Source organism: Cyanistes caeruleus, chromosome 3 (genome assembly GCF_971803275.1).
Source record: "Cyanistes caeruleus chromosome 3, bCyaCae1.hap1.1, whole genome shotgun sequence".
NCBI classification, from domain to species: Eukaryota; Metazoa; Chordata; class Aves; order Passeriformes; family Paridae; genus Cyanistes; species Cyanistes caeruleus.
The window spans coordinates 78,524,100-78,542,115 of record NC_141703.1 but is presented as its reverse complement, the minus strand read 5'-3'; the positions used below and the strand labels follow the sequence as shown (position 1 = coordinate 78,542,115).

Sequence of the window (18,016 nt, the reverse complement as noted above, 5' to 3'; positions counted from 1 at the left end):
AAAGCATAGCTATCATTACTAGGTGCACACTAAGAATTTCAGAAGACTCTAAACTGACAGTAGAAACTGCTACAGCACCAGAATATTTTGTACACCAAAAATCACACACAGAAAAGAGGAATTAAAAAAAAAAAAATACTTCAACTCAGCAACTGAATGAGTAGTTCCACATTTACCTCTGACACAGACAGTGGCTGCAACGTACCAAGATGTGCATACAGTGAACAGATATAACTCCTAAGAACACAAGGCTGATTGGTCCAACCTGGTATGGAAAAAAAAAAAAAGGAATGACACAGGAGATACAGAAATTTTCATGAAAATATGGTGGGGAAAAATCTTCACATGAAAAAAACTTCACATTGTAGCAATAAATAATTAAACTCTTTACCCCACAGCGGGGTGCTGCTGCTGATGTTTCATGTCATCCCTTAGTTTCAGTTCACTACTTAAGGCTATTCAGGGGTGATCAAGCCTTAAGTACCAAATGAATACTCCACTCTTCTGTTTCACTTGCCAAAAAAGTTTGTCAAGAAAGAAGACTGCATAGACTGCACAATTCAGTGGTTTGAATCACTTGATAGTGGCAATGACAGTAGGAGTTACAAGTTACATATAACTATCAAATTAAATAATTTGTTTCAGAATAGAAGCTTGACCAGGAGTTTTCACAGAAGTAACTTGCCTTACCCACATGTAACTTTCACTCTCAAACTGAACAACCCATACTATGGAATGACAGGATTATTTAGTCATAAGGTGAAAATTTCATTTTATTAAATTTCCCCTGCCCTAGGAAATGCAGGTTTGCTTGTTACCAGGTATAAACAACCTGGGCTATACCCTATTTCTGCAGAAACACTAGATTAATTTAACAAGCTGAAACTTCATCCTAACACATACAATCTGTCTCTAGAGAAGTCTGTACAAAGGTAAGACAACCCCATAGAAACAATTCCCATGAGACATCACAGAAGTCTGAGTAAATAATAATATTTCTTTTTTTCTGGCAAACTTTTTGTTTGAGCCAGAAAAATACTTTGGCTAGGCAAAAATGCAACTCATGCAATGCAGTCTTCAGGATGAAGTAGTAATTTTCTTTAAAACAATAAAATCTTGATCTTCAGTACTGATTTCCCCAAACTAAAGAGAAGAAATGACACAACTCTATTAAGATGGCAGTTACAAATAAGAAGTACTGAGATTTTAATTTTTCACAACATAAATCTTTCTAGATAATTGTTCTAGTCTATAAAAAAAGAATTCTTACCACAATGCCAGCATTTTTTATTGCAAGCGGAAGACCGAGAAGCCCAGTTCCAATGTTTCCCTTGAGGAGGTGAGTCAGTGTTTGCATAAACCTGAGGATAAAATATCACATTAGAAATACACATACATGGGGTAGAGGGGGAAAAACAAAACCACACCCTTTGTCTATAATCAAGTGATAAATTTCAAGTTTCAAGTTACAATTTACAGTGGTCCAGCTATTTTAAAGGAAGTGCAGCACATTCAAATAATGATTTTATTTGTCCTTACATGTGAGCACCCTCAAATAGAACACAAAAGTCTGATCTTCAGTTCTTTACTCCAGTTTGTGAAATGTTAATTTCACAGCAATTTCGTAGTTCTTTTGCCTCAGACTCAAAATTACCAAGTTTCATCAATGTTATTTTTAAACTTACAACATTCAAAACAATCATCAGCTGCAAATCACAATTCTGTCAGCCAAAGCTTTATCCAAAGAAAAAAAGAATAAAATAAAACATTTACAAGCTTTTCTAATTAAACTTTCAAAACAGGTTATATCTAGATTCTCTCTAAATCTTTTCCTAACAGTGCTTGTTGGACTTTGAGTAGACTAATCACTTTATAAGTAGGAACCTTGAAATATTTTACAGCCAGTATATTGTTACCTTCAAAAGAAATGAGAACCTACTTCAAAATGGACTGCTTTGGGGAGAATTATGCAAAGTCCTTATGTAAAACCACAAAACTGTTCTGTAGGTGCAAGAAGACCCCTTCAGAGTTCAGAAAACTGCTCAAAAGAAACAAGTCAGAGGCAAGAAATTTGTGCAAGCTGATATTTAACACATACGTAATGCCTTCTTTATTATCAAGCTGGTAGTGCGTCTTAACTGGCAGGAAAGCATTCTCATGCTCTTCATCTGAAATGCCATCTGAGTCTTCTTCATCAATTAAAGGCTTCATTACTTCCATGCCTGTACAACACAGTTAACACTACATTAGTATTAGAAACAAGCTTACAGTTCAGAAGTAAAACATGATTCAAACTTCCCATGCAATGGGGTATTAAAATGTTCCTAACCACAAAGATGGTTTAAGCAGATATATAGAGCACAAGTTTGCATAGGATATTCTCTTTCTTTAAAGTGGCACACTATCTCATTATTATTAGTAGTAGTATTATTAGTATTAGTATTAGTATTACTATTATTATTATTGCTACCAAACACTACAGTTTTTCATTGAGAAAGGCAACTATCTATCATGTAAATGTCACTGGTTTAAATCACTTTGCAAGCTAATGCAACATGAAGCAAAACAGAAAAGTCATCCATCATTACAAAAGCGTGAGATTCATCTTAACCACTGGTAGCTCTTTCAGAATTAAACACTAGGTCTGCACTCAGAGAGGTAAGACACACATCACAGAAAGCATCTCCATTCATTGAAGAATGAACCAAAATACAGGAATCAGGTTGCATGCTTTGAAAGCTGCAATTTTGTGCACCTTTTAAAGTAGCATAAAATTCCAGCTAAATAACAGCACCAAGTAAGAGCAAGCAGTCAGTAGTGAACAAATTGCCTTTCAGGCAAAACTAACAGCTTATGCCAGTTTAATGTTGAGGAAATTATAACCATTTTAAACTACTACAGTTAAGCAAAGCAAATCCTGCCAAGAGCAAAAAGATTATTTACCCTACACTCGCCTACTATAGCATCCATTCAGAAAATATGTTGAATAAGTCTCAAGTTCCGTAACTTTCACTAAACAAAAAGAGAAATCCTTGAACATCCCTGTGATGTTATCATTTTATATTAAAAAGAAACAAACCCAAAATAAACCACACCACATTTATATTTACATTATAACATGGCCATTGTGTGTCAGTGTTTTAGTAGCGATGGGGCTACAGGAGTGGCTTCAGTGAGAAGCTGCTGTAAGATTCCCCAGTGTTAACAGGGCCAATGCCAGTTGCTCCCAGGATAGATCTGCTGCAGGACAAGTCCAAGCCCATCAGGGATGGTGGCAGCACCTCTGCAAAAACATAGTTAACAAGGGAAAAAACACCTGCTGAGCAACTACAGCTGGAGAGTGGATTGAGAACATGTGAGAGGAATACCTTGCAGACCCCAAGGTCAGTGCAGAAGGAGGGGCAGGAGGTGCTCCAGGCATCAGAGCAGAGATTCCCCTGCAGCCCCTGGTGCAGCCCATGGTGAGGCAGCTGTGCCCCTGCAGTCCATGGTGGAGCAAAGATCCACCTGCAGCCCTGGGAGGATCCCACAGTGGAGTAGGTGGATGCTCAAAGAAGGTTGTGACCTCAAGGGAAGCCCACTGGAGTGAACCAGACTTCCTGGCAGTGGACCTGTGACCCCATGGAGAGAAGAGTCTTAAGTTTGGAGCAGGTTTGCTGGCATATTTGTGACCCCATTGTGAACCACACTGGAACTATTTCTGGAAGACTTTATCCCATGGGAGGAGAATGTGGGAGTACTCCCACTGAGGAGAAAGGAGTAGAAGAAACGTGTTGAACTAACCACAGTCCCCATTCCCCACTTCCCTGCACCACTGGAGGGGAGAAAGTAGAGAAATTAGGAGTGAAGTTGAACCTGAGAAGAATGGAGAGATGGATAGAAGGTTTTTTTAGATTTATTCTTATTTCACATTACCCTGCTCTGATTTGACTTATAAGAAATTCAGTTAATTTACCCAAGTAGAGTCTGTTTTGCCCATGACTGTAATTGGCAAGTGATCTCTTCCTGTCCTTTTCTCAACCCACACACAAACATTTTATTATATTTTCTCCAGCTAAGGAGGGGAGTGATAGAATAGCTTTTGTGGACACCCAGAATCCAGCCAGGGTCAACCCACCACAGCTATTAAGCAAATCATTAAGGTTTTCATGAAGCCTTGGAGATGTCTAACCCACCAACAGGGCACTGAAGCCAATGCTAAACAACTTCTAAAAAAGAACTGTAGAACAAGTGTAAAAATCCCACAAAGCAGAAGGCAACTTGTCCAAGTCATTAGAATTAAATTATATAGCTCAAACTCTCCTGAAAACACCAAAGGGTTGTCAAAATTTCATGTCTGAAGATTTGAAAGCCAATAACAAAAGCACTTGACAGAACCAAAGATGCCCAGTCCAGAGCAAAAATCAGAGGTCAAAGACTCAACCAGAAAGCACACTGTAAAGCAAATTTATACTGAGTGATATTGTAATTATACAAGTCATGATGGACTTCACCAGATTTTTCTATAAGGCACATAGTCTATGAATTGATCAAAAGAAGGATCACCAAGTTCCTTCCCTCTGCTCCCACAGCATTGTGCTGACTAGTTCTTGAGAATGCCACGACCATATTCCCCCTAAGCTCTGAGCCTCTGCTGGGCTTATTTGATGCTCACAAAGTCCTACATACTTTAGTTCTGGAGTAAAAGTTTGCCTCCTTGGGGATCAGAAGGAGCAGGAAGTTTCACCCAGTTAGCAACTGATTAGGCTGATTTTCATTCTTTAAAGTATTGATTCTAAACTAACAATCTGAAGGAACAAGCCAAACCACAAACGTGCAAGTGTATGATCATGTGAAATTCAACAACAAAGAAATGAAATAATAATTTAATTAATTTTCCAGTTTTGTCTCCATCACCTTTTGAAGGATGCTCTTCATAATGCCGAACAATAATGCCAACATGCAGCAAGTAAGGCTCTTACTTAGCAGTAGCAGGGGACCAGCACAACCCATAGGACCAACAGCTTTGGTAAGTATCAGCAACAGCTCGGTCAAGAGAGAAAAGTAAAATTTTCTTCTTTCATGACAACCTGAGACTGGATGATTTGGTATATACACACACATCTATACTGTTTACCATGCAACCAGATGACATACAGAAGACTGAACTTTATTTAGACATCCTATTTTACTTTCTCTCCCAACTTCCTGACCCATCTTCTGATCACAAAGGTAGTCCTTTAAGAATAGATTTAGACATACTCAATCATTCACCTCATCTTTCAAGCAATAAAAATTTTCCTAACACAAGCTACTTTTCTTCTGAGAAGTCATTTCCCATGCTTAAAGCCATCTAGTCATCTCAGGGTTATTGTTATCACTGTCCCACTGCCCCATTCACCCACTTTCTCAGAAATGGCTTAAATTAGACACAAGAATATCCATTTCCGATATGCACACTAAGGCGGGGAGTTTGCTGTTTCTATTCTAATGCAATAATGCATTTGAGAATAAATTCTATTAGAAGTTTTAAAATACAGGCTACAGCAATATCATCAACTCACACTGCCATAACTATACAGGTTATGACTTACTACAGGTTCTTCTGAAATACTGCATTATATAAAACATTCCAACAATGCTATCTGGTCTCTATCCTAGCCATAAAAATGCTCTTAAATTGCTTCTTTTCCCCAACATTCCTCCTTCATCCCATGACTGCTATACAGTTTTGGCCTAAACATGTGAACCTATAAACAGTAGTGGTACTGAGATATTAATGGGAGGTTTGGACCATGTGTCTTTCTAAGCATTGGTTTTCATTTGATAATAGAGCTCTACTGTTGGAATACTGTGGCTGAGTCCCAGAGTTCATACCCAAAGTGACATCCAGGTTTGTGTAACATCCACATTTAATGGCTCCAAACTTGTAGTCTAGACCACATGAGACAAAAAAGCTTGAGCTTTGCATACTTGGATCTAGCTTGAAATTAATTATTCTGGAACATTCACAGTCACTGCCAGAAAACTGGCACTGAATACCCAGATTTACTTTGATTCCTTCCTACAAAGGTCCTGTATGTGCAATTCAAATACAATCTCAAACTGCAGCACAAGAATAGTGTATGCATGTCATACCTGAATCAGAGATGAAGATGTCTGGCTGCTCTCACAAAGCACATGGTGCAGAGCACACCTCAGCTAACATTAGATCCAGGCTCCACCAAACTGTCTTGGCTGCATTCAAACACACTATGAATAATCCAACCCAGTGCTCAGCCATGGAACTCACTGAAAATTTTGCATTATCATATATATAAGAATAAGGAAACTCATCTCTGCACACCCTTTTGTTTTCACTTAGACAAAACACCAGCCAATTTTCAGCCCTGTCATTCCATCACACAATATGAATTTCTTTTCTCCTTTTTCCCCCACAAAAATCTTTTCAGACCAAATTGCTGTCTTTTAATAGTTAATTAAACTGACATTGTTTCTGCTTTCTTCTGTGAACACCCATGCAAGCAGGGTGCTAGAAAGCTCTGCAAGTACTGCAGCTATCAACCAAACCAACACAAAGTGCATTACAACTTCACCCAGCATTATCACTGCTATGTTGGAATTAATTCCTTAGCCACAGGAGAGATAAATCTCTGATTCATTACAGCTACACATCACATTATAATCATGCATAAATGTCAACACTGTATCCTCAAAGACCCAAATTTCAATCACTAATCAGCCGTTACACAGTGAGATTAAATCCGTAGTGTTGAAATTGTTATGACTACTATTTCCAATTTTGTATCTTCACATGTACTTTTCTATTCCCTAGAATTTGCCAGCATCTTGCCAACACTTACGGACATACCGTTAAAGAAACATTTGAACTGTTACTAAATTTTACTTAATTCCCAAGCTTTTCAAGCACACTGAAGAAAACACCTGGTTCAAAAGTTCAACAAAGAAATTAATTTTCACCAAGAACTTTAGTCAATTCTTCAGTATTTCTCAAGCAATTAACACTTCCAAATTTAACTGAACCACAGGAGATAAAACTGATCTCCATCATTTTTATTTCATGGAAGAAACATTCACAAAAGAATGAAGCAGTTTGCCAGACAGGCATAGCAATCTAAAGGAGATATTAAAAATAAAAGCTAAGTACAATCTTCTAATGTTCCTTTGGAGAAGGTCACGCCCCAGACAAATTCATGTCTAAAACCCCTTTTCCAAATCCAATTTAACAATACGGTCTAGTTTTTATTTGCTGGGGTTTTTTTTCCCTTCAGGTTTTTGAAGTCAGTGTCAGCAAATGGAATGAAGTGGATTTGACATAGAAGCATATACAGATTTGGGGGATAGCATACAGCATACCATTGTTTGCATCAGCTGGCTTTACTCATTTATGGGAGCAGGATCATGCAGGCCTTTTTGGAGCACCACTACACGTGTATATTAAGTGCTCAGCAAAAAGCAGTAGGCAAAGGAGGTCTTGTACATACTTCACTGCTCAGTCAGCTTCTACACAAGAACATGCCCACAGGGCCAGAAACGCTGTCCAAGATTCACAAACTGTGAACTGTGTTTATTAAATAGAGGGTGACCCGGTGCCTCTGTAATTGGGATAAAGATTCAATTTAGCAAGCAGCTATTTTGACTGCTCCACAAAAGACAAAATCACCACCACATTATCATTACATTAGCCTAAAATGCAGGTTTATGCTAATAATGTCCCACAGGCTATGGAAAGTCATATTCATGATAATGGGGGCATACCAGAGTTTCTGTCACCAAGCAGGGCTGGCTGCTCTTATGGGACGAAGTTAGTGACTGAATGTATGAACAAGCAGACACATTCAAGGAGTTTTCACCGCAGTGTTAACACAGAAGAAACATTCATATCTGGCAGCAACCACATCTGTGACAACAGGAGAGGCTCAGTGTTCCCAGCAACTGCAATCAGTTCACAGATGATCAGTGTATTACCTCTGTGCTGTGGAGAGGCTTTTCAATTCAGCATTCAGAACCAGGGCTCTCAAGACAAATTTAATTACAAAGACAACATTGTTACTACTTATTTTCAAAGTCATGCTCAGTTACTCCCTCAACCACAGAAGGAAATACCTGTTTAGATACTTAGGTACTTTAGTCTACAATTAACCTTCCCAGCACTTCTCCAGAAGACATCTAACTACAGTACAGCTTTGTCCACAAAGCACACATGATCAGCTAGGTTACTCATCACGTGCTTCCACCACCTCCAAAGAAATTACAGAGCAAGACAAAGTGACTGAGAATGGTATTGCTAGAGGCATGCTGGCCCAGATGGATAAACCTTTGCAGGTTTTCCTAGCTGAAGGGGGAAATAACAGATAACTCCATTAAACCATAAACAAGCTCCCTTTTTATTTTCCACTACAGCTACTCCTGTTGAATATAATAGGCATAAAATAAACAAACAAACAAAACACTCGAAATAAAATATATTATTCAGTTTGAAAATTAAAATCTTCTCTGGTTTAAAAATTCCTGTTAAATACTAATAATTACATTTTCCAAAATAGTCAAAGTGAGCATTAGCTTTTGTTGTGTTTATTTGTCAAGAACTCCAGGCTATGCTTTGTGCAGTTATTTGAATCTCCTCTTATTTTTCTTTGGAAAATAAATATCAGGTAATTTATTTCTCTCCATTACAGGCTGTAACTTAATAAAGTAGATTTATTCAGCTATGTGGTAGAATGTATTAATCTTGAGAATGATTATTTCTAAGCAAATGTTGAAAGTCCATAATGCCCCTCAATAAGTAGGACAAGCTGTTTGCTTTTGCATTGTAACTGCCAGATCCAGAAGGCTCATAAAACGGGACACTTGAGTTATTAAACCAAAGTGCACACAGATCTGCATAGCTATTACACACTTTCAGACGAGCAATTCTACCCCAGCCCACAATGGATTACTTATCTGGACAGACACTAGTAATCTTAAATAGTCCACTATCCTGTCTAGACCAAGCCACATATTTCTACAATTAACACACTCTTAAGTGACAACACATAGGCAACACTTCAGTTTTATTAATTATTCAATAGCACTGAACCATGCAAGAGATTTTGGAATTCTTATCAAGTGTGGAACTGCATTTTTAAACAGTTAATCCCATAGGAAATCCCGTTTCTATGGGTTCTGACAGAAAAGCTGTCTGTTGTGTGAAGTTCTGGGAGGAAAAAAGCTTTAAAATTTCTTTCAGCAGCCTTTTCTCTGAAGTGACAATCTCTCAATGCAAGATGGATCAGCCTTGGGAACAATAAAATTTGAAGCATGTCTTCCAAGTTCTATCATTGCCACTGGGCAGGACAAAATCTGCAGATTACAGTGGAACTGTAATCCTCAGATTTCCAGCAGGGGAAAAAAGGATGACTGGGGGACTGGAGCATCTTTCTTATGAAGAAAGGCTGAGGGAGCTGGGCCTGTTCAGCCTCAAGAATATGCAGCTGAGAGGGGACTTCATCAATATATGTAAGTATTTAAAGGGGGGTGCCAAGAGGATGTAGCCAGGCTCTTCTCAGTGCTGCCAACACTAGGGCAATGGGCAGAAACTGATGCGCAGGAAGTTCCACCTGACCACGAGGAAGAGCTTCTTTACAGTGTGGGTGACCAAGCACTGGAACAGGTAACCCAGAGGAGGCTGTGGATTGTTGCACTCTGAAAATACTCAAAAACCATTTGGATGCAATCCTGTGCCATGAGCTCTAGAATGACCCTGCTTCTGCAGGGAGGTTGGACCACATGAACCCACTGCGGTCCCTTCCAACCTGACCCATTCTGTGATTCTCTAAACACAGCTCTGAGATGAGATTTCCCATGGGTCCAGCCCAGCCCCAACTACACTTTATAACTAAACCTGCTACGTGCTAACTCGTCCATCCAAGGGCAGAAAAAACTAAGAGATGAACATCCACGTGCCCTCCACCAATTAGATTTACAGGTGGAAAGATTCATGTACAGAAAATACAACAAATAAATAACCGCTAATATATAAACACACATACGCCCCAGCAAACCCCAACCCAGTCTTCCAAGGCAGATAAACACATCGCCTAACGACGCAAAGAGAACCATTTCCATTAACTTCTGTGGAGGCCGTGACTTCAGCATGAAACCGAGCGCCAGCCAGGTGCGACTGACGCCCCGGGGGAGCGGCTCCTGCCGCTCTGCAGAGCCCCCGGCTGCGCTGCCCTCAGCTCGCCCGGCCCCGATGCCGCCGATCCGGGCCCGGCAACTCAGCCCTGGCCGCACCGGCTCGGCGGAGACACCGCAGCGCAGCGCCCACCCCCACGCCAAGTGGGATGGTTCATCCCGCCCGCCTCGGTGCGCTGAGCGCCGCAGCGCATCCCCGGTGGGCCGAACCATCTCTCCTGAAGCGGAGGGGGGTAAGGGCTGGGCGGCCAGTCCCGGCGCTCACGCCCCCTCCTCTCCGCCCCGCAGCCAGCCGCCATCCCGCCGCCCCTCGGCCGCTCCCGCCGCCATCGGGCTGCACGGCTCGGGTCGCCTCACCCAGCTCCTCCCTGCCCGCGCCGGCCATCGCCCCGCCGGGCTGCGCTCGCCCTTCCGCCGATGTGGAGCCGGCCGGCGCGGCGCATGCGCCCGGCGGGAGCGAACCGCAGAGCGCGGCGGGCAGGCGGGCCTGCGCGGCTGAGGGAGGCGGCGCCCGCTCCTGGTGCCGGTCCGGAGCTTTCCGCTGCCACCTGGCCCGGCAGGAGCCCCGCGGCAGAACCCGCCCATAGAATCGTGGAGTACCTCAACTCGGAAGGGACCCATAAAGGATTTGCAATGCCCTGCTCCACGTAGGACCTCCTAAAACTAAACCATGTCACTAAGAGCACTGTCCAGACGCTCCTTGAACCGCGACATTGTTTATATCCTTAGCGATGCTCCTTGGTTTTGCTGCGGCCCTAGCTGTGGTGGCCCTCGGCAGGGCAGGGGAACCCGGCTTTGGATGGGGCACTGCAAGCTTTGAGCCATAAGTAATCGGCAAAGATTGCAAACCAGGCTGAGTGTGAAGAGTTAGCAGAGCTTTATAGCTTGAACGCTTGATGATTAACCACTAACCTCACACCCCACCTTAACCTAACTTAATGCTAGTTGCTCCCAGAATAACCAGCCAGTTATTTCTTCAGCAGGACTACCTATATCTATAGCTGATTTGACTTAAATAATAAAGTTTCCAGCAGCTGCTTTCCTAAAACAACTTTTTTTCTTTTTTTCTTTTTTCTTTTTTTTTTAATGGAGAATATAGGATGAAGTAATTGGATTTTTTTTTTTTCTACACAAGAGAAATGCAATCTTCTGAAGCTTCAGAGATATATCAATAATTAGTTTATCTACGATGAAGAATTTCCAGTGGGGAAAGCATCCATTTTCAATTGTCAAATTTATGTGTATTCCAAATACTCCTCCAAACTTTCATTTATTTATTTAGAAATTTATCTAAGAAAAGGATTCTCAGTGGGCAATCCGTGACTGCAGGTTATTGATTTAAGGAACTGACTCACTAATTACAACATTTGTGTCAAGAACTTATACAGTATTCTACTTTGTATCTAACAATGATAAACTTTGTTCAAGAAAATATATAACTAACAGATTTGCAAAAGGCATATTGAGTTAAGAGTGTTCATTCCTTCTACCTTGTCACTGCATCTCAAGACTTGACTCAGTAAATCCTGCACAGACATTGAAGAGACATTAAGGACATGATACATCTTTATTTCACACCCTACCCAATGGAAAACTCTTTGTTTATACTACTTGCCACTACTTGCATAAAAATTCTTTCTTCTGGGAGCAGGTTTGTCATTTAGAGAGATTTTTCTAATATGCTCCAAAAATTATATCTAGCATGTGACTAACCAGTGGTGACCAATGAATACTCAAAAACAGATGGGAAGTACTATAACATGATAGAAATTAATGATTTTGTAAGCTGCATTTTGCTTCTCTTTGGTAAGAATAGAAGGAATTGCTTTAATGTGCACATCTGGTTAAATTCTAGACATACATCCATCGAAGCAAAATTACTTCATGATGAGAATATTGCAGACACCAAATGCTTACTGTAGGCTTCATTTTCTGAATAGCATATACAGCTTCTATCTTAGAAATCATGAATTCAACTCATGTTGTTTCTGTTGGTTCAGAACAAGGCCAGATGGAGTACAATACCCAGCTTCTTCTATTTTTAATTTTTTTTAATTAAAAGCTAACCCTGAAATCTTTAAAAGCTGTTTTCAGTATTTTTTTTTTTTTGTCTGCTTAAATCCCCCTTGTTAGAATAGATGCTCTGCTAGATCTATCTGAACACTAATGGATACATTTCCATAATTTTTTAGGGGAAAAAAAAAATGCAAGAACCAGTTAAATATACAGAAATACTGTCTCAATTCACAACCCATCCACACAGACGCCAGCTGCCTAAGTCTTGAGGGGCTTCCATTTCTTCATGGAATCTTCTGTTTGTGATGCTGTACATTTGGCTTCCTGACCATCCATTGGGAGTGTGTCGCTCTATTGGGAACGGCGAAAAGAACAACACAGACTCTCTTGTGGAGTCGAACTGGAGAATTTCTCTCAGTTTATTATCTCAGATCATTTTATAGACCGATACGTGAAAGTACAGAAAAGAAAACTCTTACTGGTTAGTAAACTAACACATCACTATCATTGGTCAGTGGGGTTCACCACCCCTTGACTTTCTCTTGCAAGAAAACAAGGAACAGACAAACAGCACCTGCAAGGCTCTCTTCTATCTCTGAGGATTGTTTTAATTCCTCCTTATGATTTCCCAGGCCACTTCCTCAGGCAAGACTGACAAAGTTATGTGGCCTGCTATTCCACAGGCACTATGCTGCCTGCTTCAAAGTTAACATCTATAGGACTAAGTCTCATAACTTACTTATGCATTGTACAGAAAATGTGCTGTTTAAGCCTGCTACCTGATATTCATCTGATAGCCTCTAGTCTTGCAATATAAAAATAATTATTGCATTTACCTTCTCTAAGTCATTCTTGACATATCACTGCCATACTCTCTCTCCTGTCTCTTTTCCAGGCTGAAAAGTCCCAATCTAATCCCCCTTCATAGAAGATCCGTCCTTCCATTTTTTAATATTTTCTGTTCCCTTCTTCTATGAGTTCTAGATCTCTCATATTCAGCTGCAGTTGAGGACACCAGAACTGCAGCCATACAAAGCCACTAAAACCCTTCTGCCTACATCTGAGGGGTTTTCACTCCCGCTTATTGTAACAATTTGCATTTTAACTTCTACTCAGGTACTACTTTGCAAGGTGATTACTTTGCATGATGTTTTAATGAGCCACTGGTAGGCCTCAATTATGCTGCCATTCATCTGTCTGTAGACTATAATTCTATCTGATTGGCAAATGATTGACATTTCTCTAAGATTTATATCATGGGTTTATATATGAGACCACATTTCAAAATCACCTTGAATGTCAATATGGCATCTACATTTCATGAGATCCTGGATAGCAAATTTCTCATCTGTGTATCAAAAAGTAGTACCTCCTGTTAATCCACCACTGAACATCATGGGGTCAAACTGAAAGAGGGGTGTTTATGCTATATATACAGAAGAAATTCTTTACTGGAATGGTGATAAAGCACTGCCCAGAGAAATCGTGGATGCCCCATCCTTGGAAGTGTTCAGGGAGAGGTGGGATGGGGTTTTGAGCAATCTGGTTCAATGAATGACTTCCTGCACATGGCAGGGGGGTTCACAGAATTCAGAAAAATCTGTTCACAGAACCACATAATATTCTTAGTTGGAAGAGACCTGTTAGGATGATTGAGTCCAACTCCTGGCTCTGCACACGACACCCCAAGAGTCACACCGTGTGCCCGAGAGCATTGTCCAAATGCTTCTTGAGCTCTGTCAGGCTTGGTGCTGTGACCACTTCCCTGGGGAGCCTGTTCCAGTGCCCAGCCACCCTCTGGGTGAAGACTCAGCATCATGCCTGGCTGGAACTCTAAGGTCCCTTCCAACCCAAATCATTTTATGATTCTATGATTATGCAATCTGAAAACATGTACATATCTCTTGATCTCTTTTAATTTTCTTAGTTGCACGTGTGAGCTTCCTTTCACAGCAGTTCCTTATGATCAGTATGCTGGTCTGTAACAGCCCATTTCCAAGGGCTTCCATGTATTATTTTCCTTCTTTTCTTGGTACAAAAATTGAGCACTGAACATCTTAACCTGGTTAAAAATTCAGTGTCTTAATGCAGCTTTAAAAAATTTCAATTTATAGAAGGAGACTCTTAAGCTTTAAGGAGACCTTGGTTTGATGTATATCAAATGGAGAACTGTTTTGTAACATCTTGATATGAAGTTTCATGCAATGCTCATCTTTTTTTGCTGTGAAAAAATTTTGGAAGGAGGTTCAGATGTTGATTTCCATTATATTTCCTAGAATCATAGAATAGCTGAGATTAGAAGGGATCTTTGAAAATGATCTTGTCCAACCACCCTGGCAAAGCATGGCCACATGTATTTTTCTAGGCAGCTTTTAAATATTTTCCCAGAGGGAGACTCCGCAGTGTCTCTGGACAGCCTCTGCCTGTGCCTGGTCACCCACACATGAGAGAAGGGCTTCCTGATATCCAGAGAAAACCTCCCGTGTTTCATTTTGTGCCCATTGCCTCTGCACTGAATGCCACTTAAAAGAGCCTGGCTCCAACTTCTTTGCAGCTTCTCTTCAGTTATTTGTAGACACTGATGGGATCCCTCTGAGCCTTCTCTTCTCCCAGCTAAGCAGTCCCAGCTCTTTCAGTCTTTTCTCATGGAAGAGATGCTCCACTCCCTTCATTCTTGTGGCCCTTGGTTGGACTCCCTCCAGTCTGTTTACATCTCTCTTGCACTGAGGAGCCCAGCACTGAACACAGCACTGCAGGTGAGGCCACACTGGTGTTGAGCACAGAGGAAAGACCAGTCACCCCACTTGCCATGGTGTCAATACTTTGCCTAATACAGCCCAGGATGCCACTGGCCACCTTTGCATTGAGATTTCCCTGCTGGCTCCCTTTCAGCTTGGTGCCCATCAGGGCCCCCACTGCTCTCTTGACAAGCTGCTTTCCAGCTGGGTGGCCCCCAGTATCCACTGGTGCCTGTAGTTGTTCGTGAGGTGTGTGGCTAAAGATGGCAGGCATGTTGTCAGTGTCACCAGTTAAGAATACAGATCATAAAAGGCCCACTGTGTGTCAACAAATATGCTTCAAACACCAAAATTGCTGCTTGTAAGTTTGATTGCGACAGCTGTAACACAGAAATGTTAGATGCCCCCCACTGGAATCCATAAAACATAGCTGTTTAGTAACAAAATGTTAAAAGCTTGGGGTGTGTTGACTCTCCCTAAGATTTGATGAAGAATAAATATGATTACAGAAGATACTGCCGCTGTCAAAAGTGCTGGTGGTGGTTCATAATTCAAATAGAAATTATCAGCACATTTAAAAAAACAGAAACATTTGAGAAAGCCGCCAGGATTTTTTCCCAACATGAATCATTATCATGTCAGTAAAGTAAAATACTTTATCTGTCACTTAATGGAAATAAAATATCTTTATTTGCATATAGAACTGTATGTGCTGGGACTTATCAGTCAAGCATTGCCAAGATCAAGGTTTGCTTTTGTTGTTTAATTTGGTGGGCTGCCAGTGTCAATTTCTTTCAGTACAGTTCAAAGTCAAACTACAGCATCCCTTCAATAAGTAGGTCACTTGGGAAAATGTCACAAATGTTCAGATACTTGTGAATCTTTGTCAGCTCTTATTTATCTTTAAATTAAAAAAAAAAACCAAAAAAAACCAGATGTACTGCATGATAAACATACCAAGTTGAACTAAAGGAGATCCTATGATAATTTTGGGTGGTGCCTCATATTCACAACACTTTTCCATATTATCGTGCTAACTTCACAAGTCCTTCAATCTGAAAAATAGTGCTTGAATTCTGCGGGTGTCCAAGAAATAGAATACTCCATACACTCTTAAGCATCTGCATAGGCCTACTTTGATGCTTGTGAAATTAGGTAGATGTCTGTAGTTCTGCACATGACCGGACACACTGTCAGATCTTGACATCTTCTCCCAGCTTATGGTCAGTTGTGTCTTGTTCTGGAGTATTCAATAATGAAAGGATCAGGGAGGCCTTTAGCCATGTCCCTGCTCAGGACTTAAAATCAGATTTCTCCAAGACTATGTCCCAGGACTGTCAGGGAACAGTCCTCTTCAAGTCAGCTCCCAGAAAGCACTGTGGACAAGAATGTACAAAATCTGTCCTCCACCATTTCCACAGTCCCCCCACAGTATTCCAGCAGGCTTTACACCTTCAACAGCTCACATGTCCTCATGTAATGTTTCAAGGGCATTTAGTATACCCACAAGAACTGAAAACAGATGACAGGAGAGGAGAGAAGAACTGTGGTGATGTAAGACAACCCATTCCTGTTTCAAAAATTCTACCATTCATAGTTTTTCACAGCTGGATATAATCCATTGGCATAGGTCTCTTGGTACCCATAGATGTAATATGACAAAAAGTCATGGCCCACCAGCAAAGCCCTAAGTTAGCTGTCAGCCATCCTCCCACTCTTATGATTCACATCAGCTTTGGGAACTAGTACAGCCCATGGCACAAAGCATTACTCCCTAGGCTGCTCTAATTCATAAGAAAGCCCAGAGAAGTACAGCTCAGAGCAACTGAAAATCCACATCACAGCATGCACTGAAGGGACTTCTTTCATGTGTCTTGTGAGGATTGTCCCTCCACCAGCTGCAAGGCTTTTACAGCCCTTGTATTTCTGCGAAGCGGTGTTCAAAGAGGGGTGTGAAGAGGAGGATGATCATATGCCTGCTTGAGCTTCTTGAGGTAAAAGTAGTTGTAGGACATTGCAAAACCATAGCCAGTTAGTGATTAAAAGGTGATACTGAAAATACTGTTTAAAGCTCCAGGAAGTATTAATTATAGGAATTTTAAAATAGCTGCACAGATAATTTCCATTTACTTCAGAGGACAAATCAAATCCAACTAAAAAAAAAAAAAAGAAAAAAAAAGAAGAAAAGTCTCCTGGAAAGGGTTAGAAAGCATGAGATATTAGGAAATCAATGATCATTCAGACAATTGAGCACTGGAGTAAGGACATCTGTAGGATTTTCCTAGGATCAGTTTCTTACTCTGAAATTTGCAGCTGCTGTATACATGCAAGTACCTGCATTGGTAATGATGTATTCAGTGAACATGGTAATCAAGCTCTTTCTCATCTGCTCTTAGCTTTATTTAATGTCTGTGAAAACGGAAGTGTACCATTTGGCATTTATCATAGAAACTCAGGTCAGCTGCTCATGTTCAGGAAGCATTTAGAAGCTGTTCTTTCATGCACAGGAGCCACCCTATTGAACAGCGTAAAAATCAATGACACACACCGTCTTTATAGCCAGACCCAATGTGAGTAGTTTAGAAAATAACTGATGGCCTGTTTCTGACTGCATAATGTATTCAGTGCGCGAGCAAACAATCGTCTGCCTGGACAGCTGCACTTTGGCTGTTGTGCTTGAGAACAGCCACCATTTCAACCCCCTGCATCCAGCCTCCTGCCCACCAGATGTGCATAAGCATGGTTTCAGGTTCTGCCCCTCTTCTGAGCTGCTCTGCTTCACGCTGGAGGTAATGCTCTTCTGGGTATAAAGCCCACTGTGGTGGGTTGATCTTTGCTGTCCACCAGATGCCCGCCAAAGCCACTTTATCACTGCCCTCCTCACCTGGACAGGAGAGAGAAAATATGATGAAAGGTCTGTGAGTTGAGAAAGGACAGGAAGAGATCACTCAGCTTTTATCATCACATGTAATACAGACTCAGCTTGGGGAAATTAATTTAACTGATTGCCAATGAAACAGAGATGGATAATGAGAAATAAGAAAAAAATCTAAAAACACCTTTCTCCCACCTTTCCTTTTTTC

The 18,016-nt window shown here is 40.9% G+C and overlaps 2 protein-coding genes across 8 annotated transcripts in view; both read right to left on the bottom strand.

The window, feature by feature from the left end:
- Positions 1–10,766, bottom strand: part of SLC36A4 (solute carrier family 36 member 4) — an 86,960-nt gene extending 76,194 nt beyond the window's left edge. For 3 of the 7 annotated variants that reach the window (XR_015284834.1, XR_015284835.1, XM_086882142.1), the window contains exons 1-4: positions 10,537–10,766; positions 2,099–2,222; positions 1,271–1,361; positions 177–265 (exon numbers count right to left, since the gene is read on the bottom strand). Coding sequence is in view for 5 of the 7 variants with exons in the window: in XM_086882142.1 (XP_086738268.1) it covers positions 177–265; positions 1,271–1,361; positions 2,099–2,222; positions 10,537–10,564 (332 nt within the window). In the remaining 2 variants the exon portion in view is untranslated. Of the gene's footprint in view, positions 1–176; positions 266–1,270; positions 1,362–2,098; positions 2,223–3,110; positions 3,284–10,098; positions 10,345–10,536 lie in introns of those variants that run through there. The other 4 variants (XM_086882144.1, XM_086882145.1, XM_023921021.2 and 1 more) reach the window with 4 other exon arrangements.
- Positions 10,767–12,585: 1,819 nt separating this feature from the next.
- The window catches only part of LOC147654274 (uncharacterized), a 68,428-nt gene continuing 62,997 nt past the window's right edge, over positions 12,586–18,016 (bottom strand). The window contains exon 3 of the mRNA XM_086883794.1: positions 12,586–17,817. Within this exon, the coding sequence (XP_086739920.1) occupies positions 17,555–17,817 (263 nt within the window). The 3' untranslated portion in view covers positions 12,586–17,554. The remainder of the gene's footprint in view (positions 17,818–18,016) is intronic.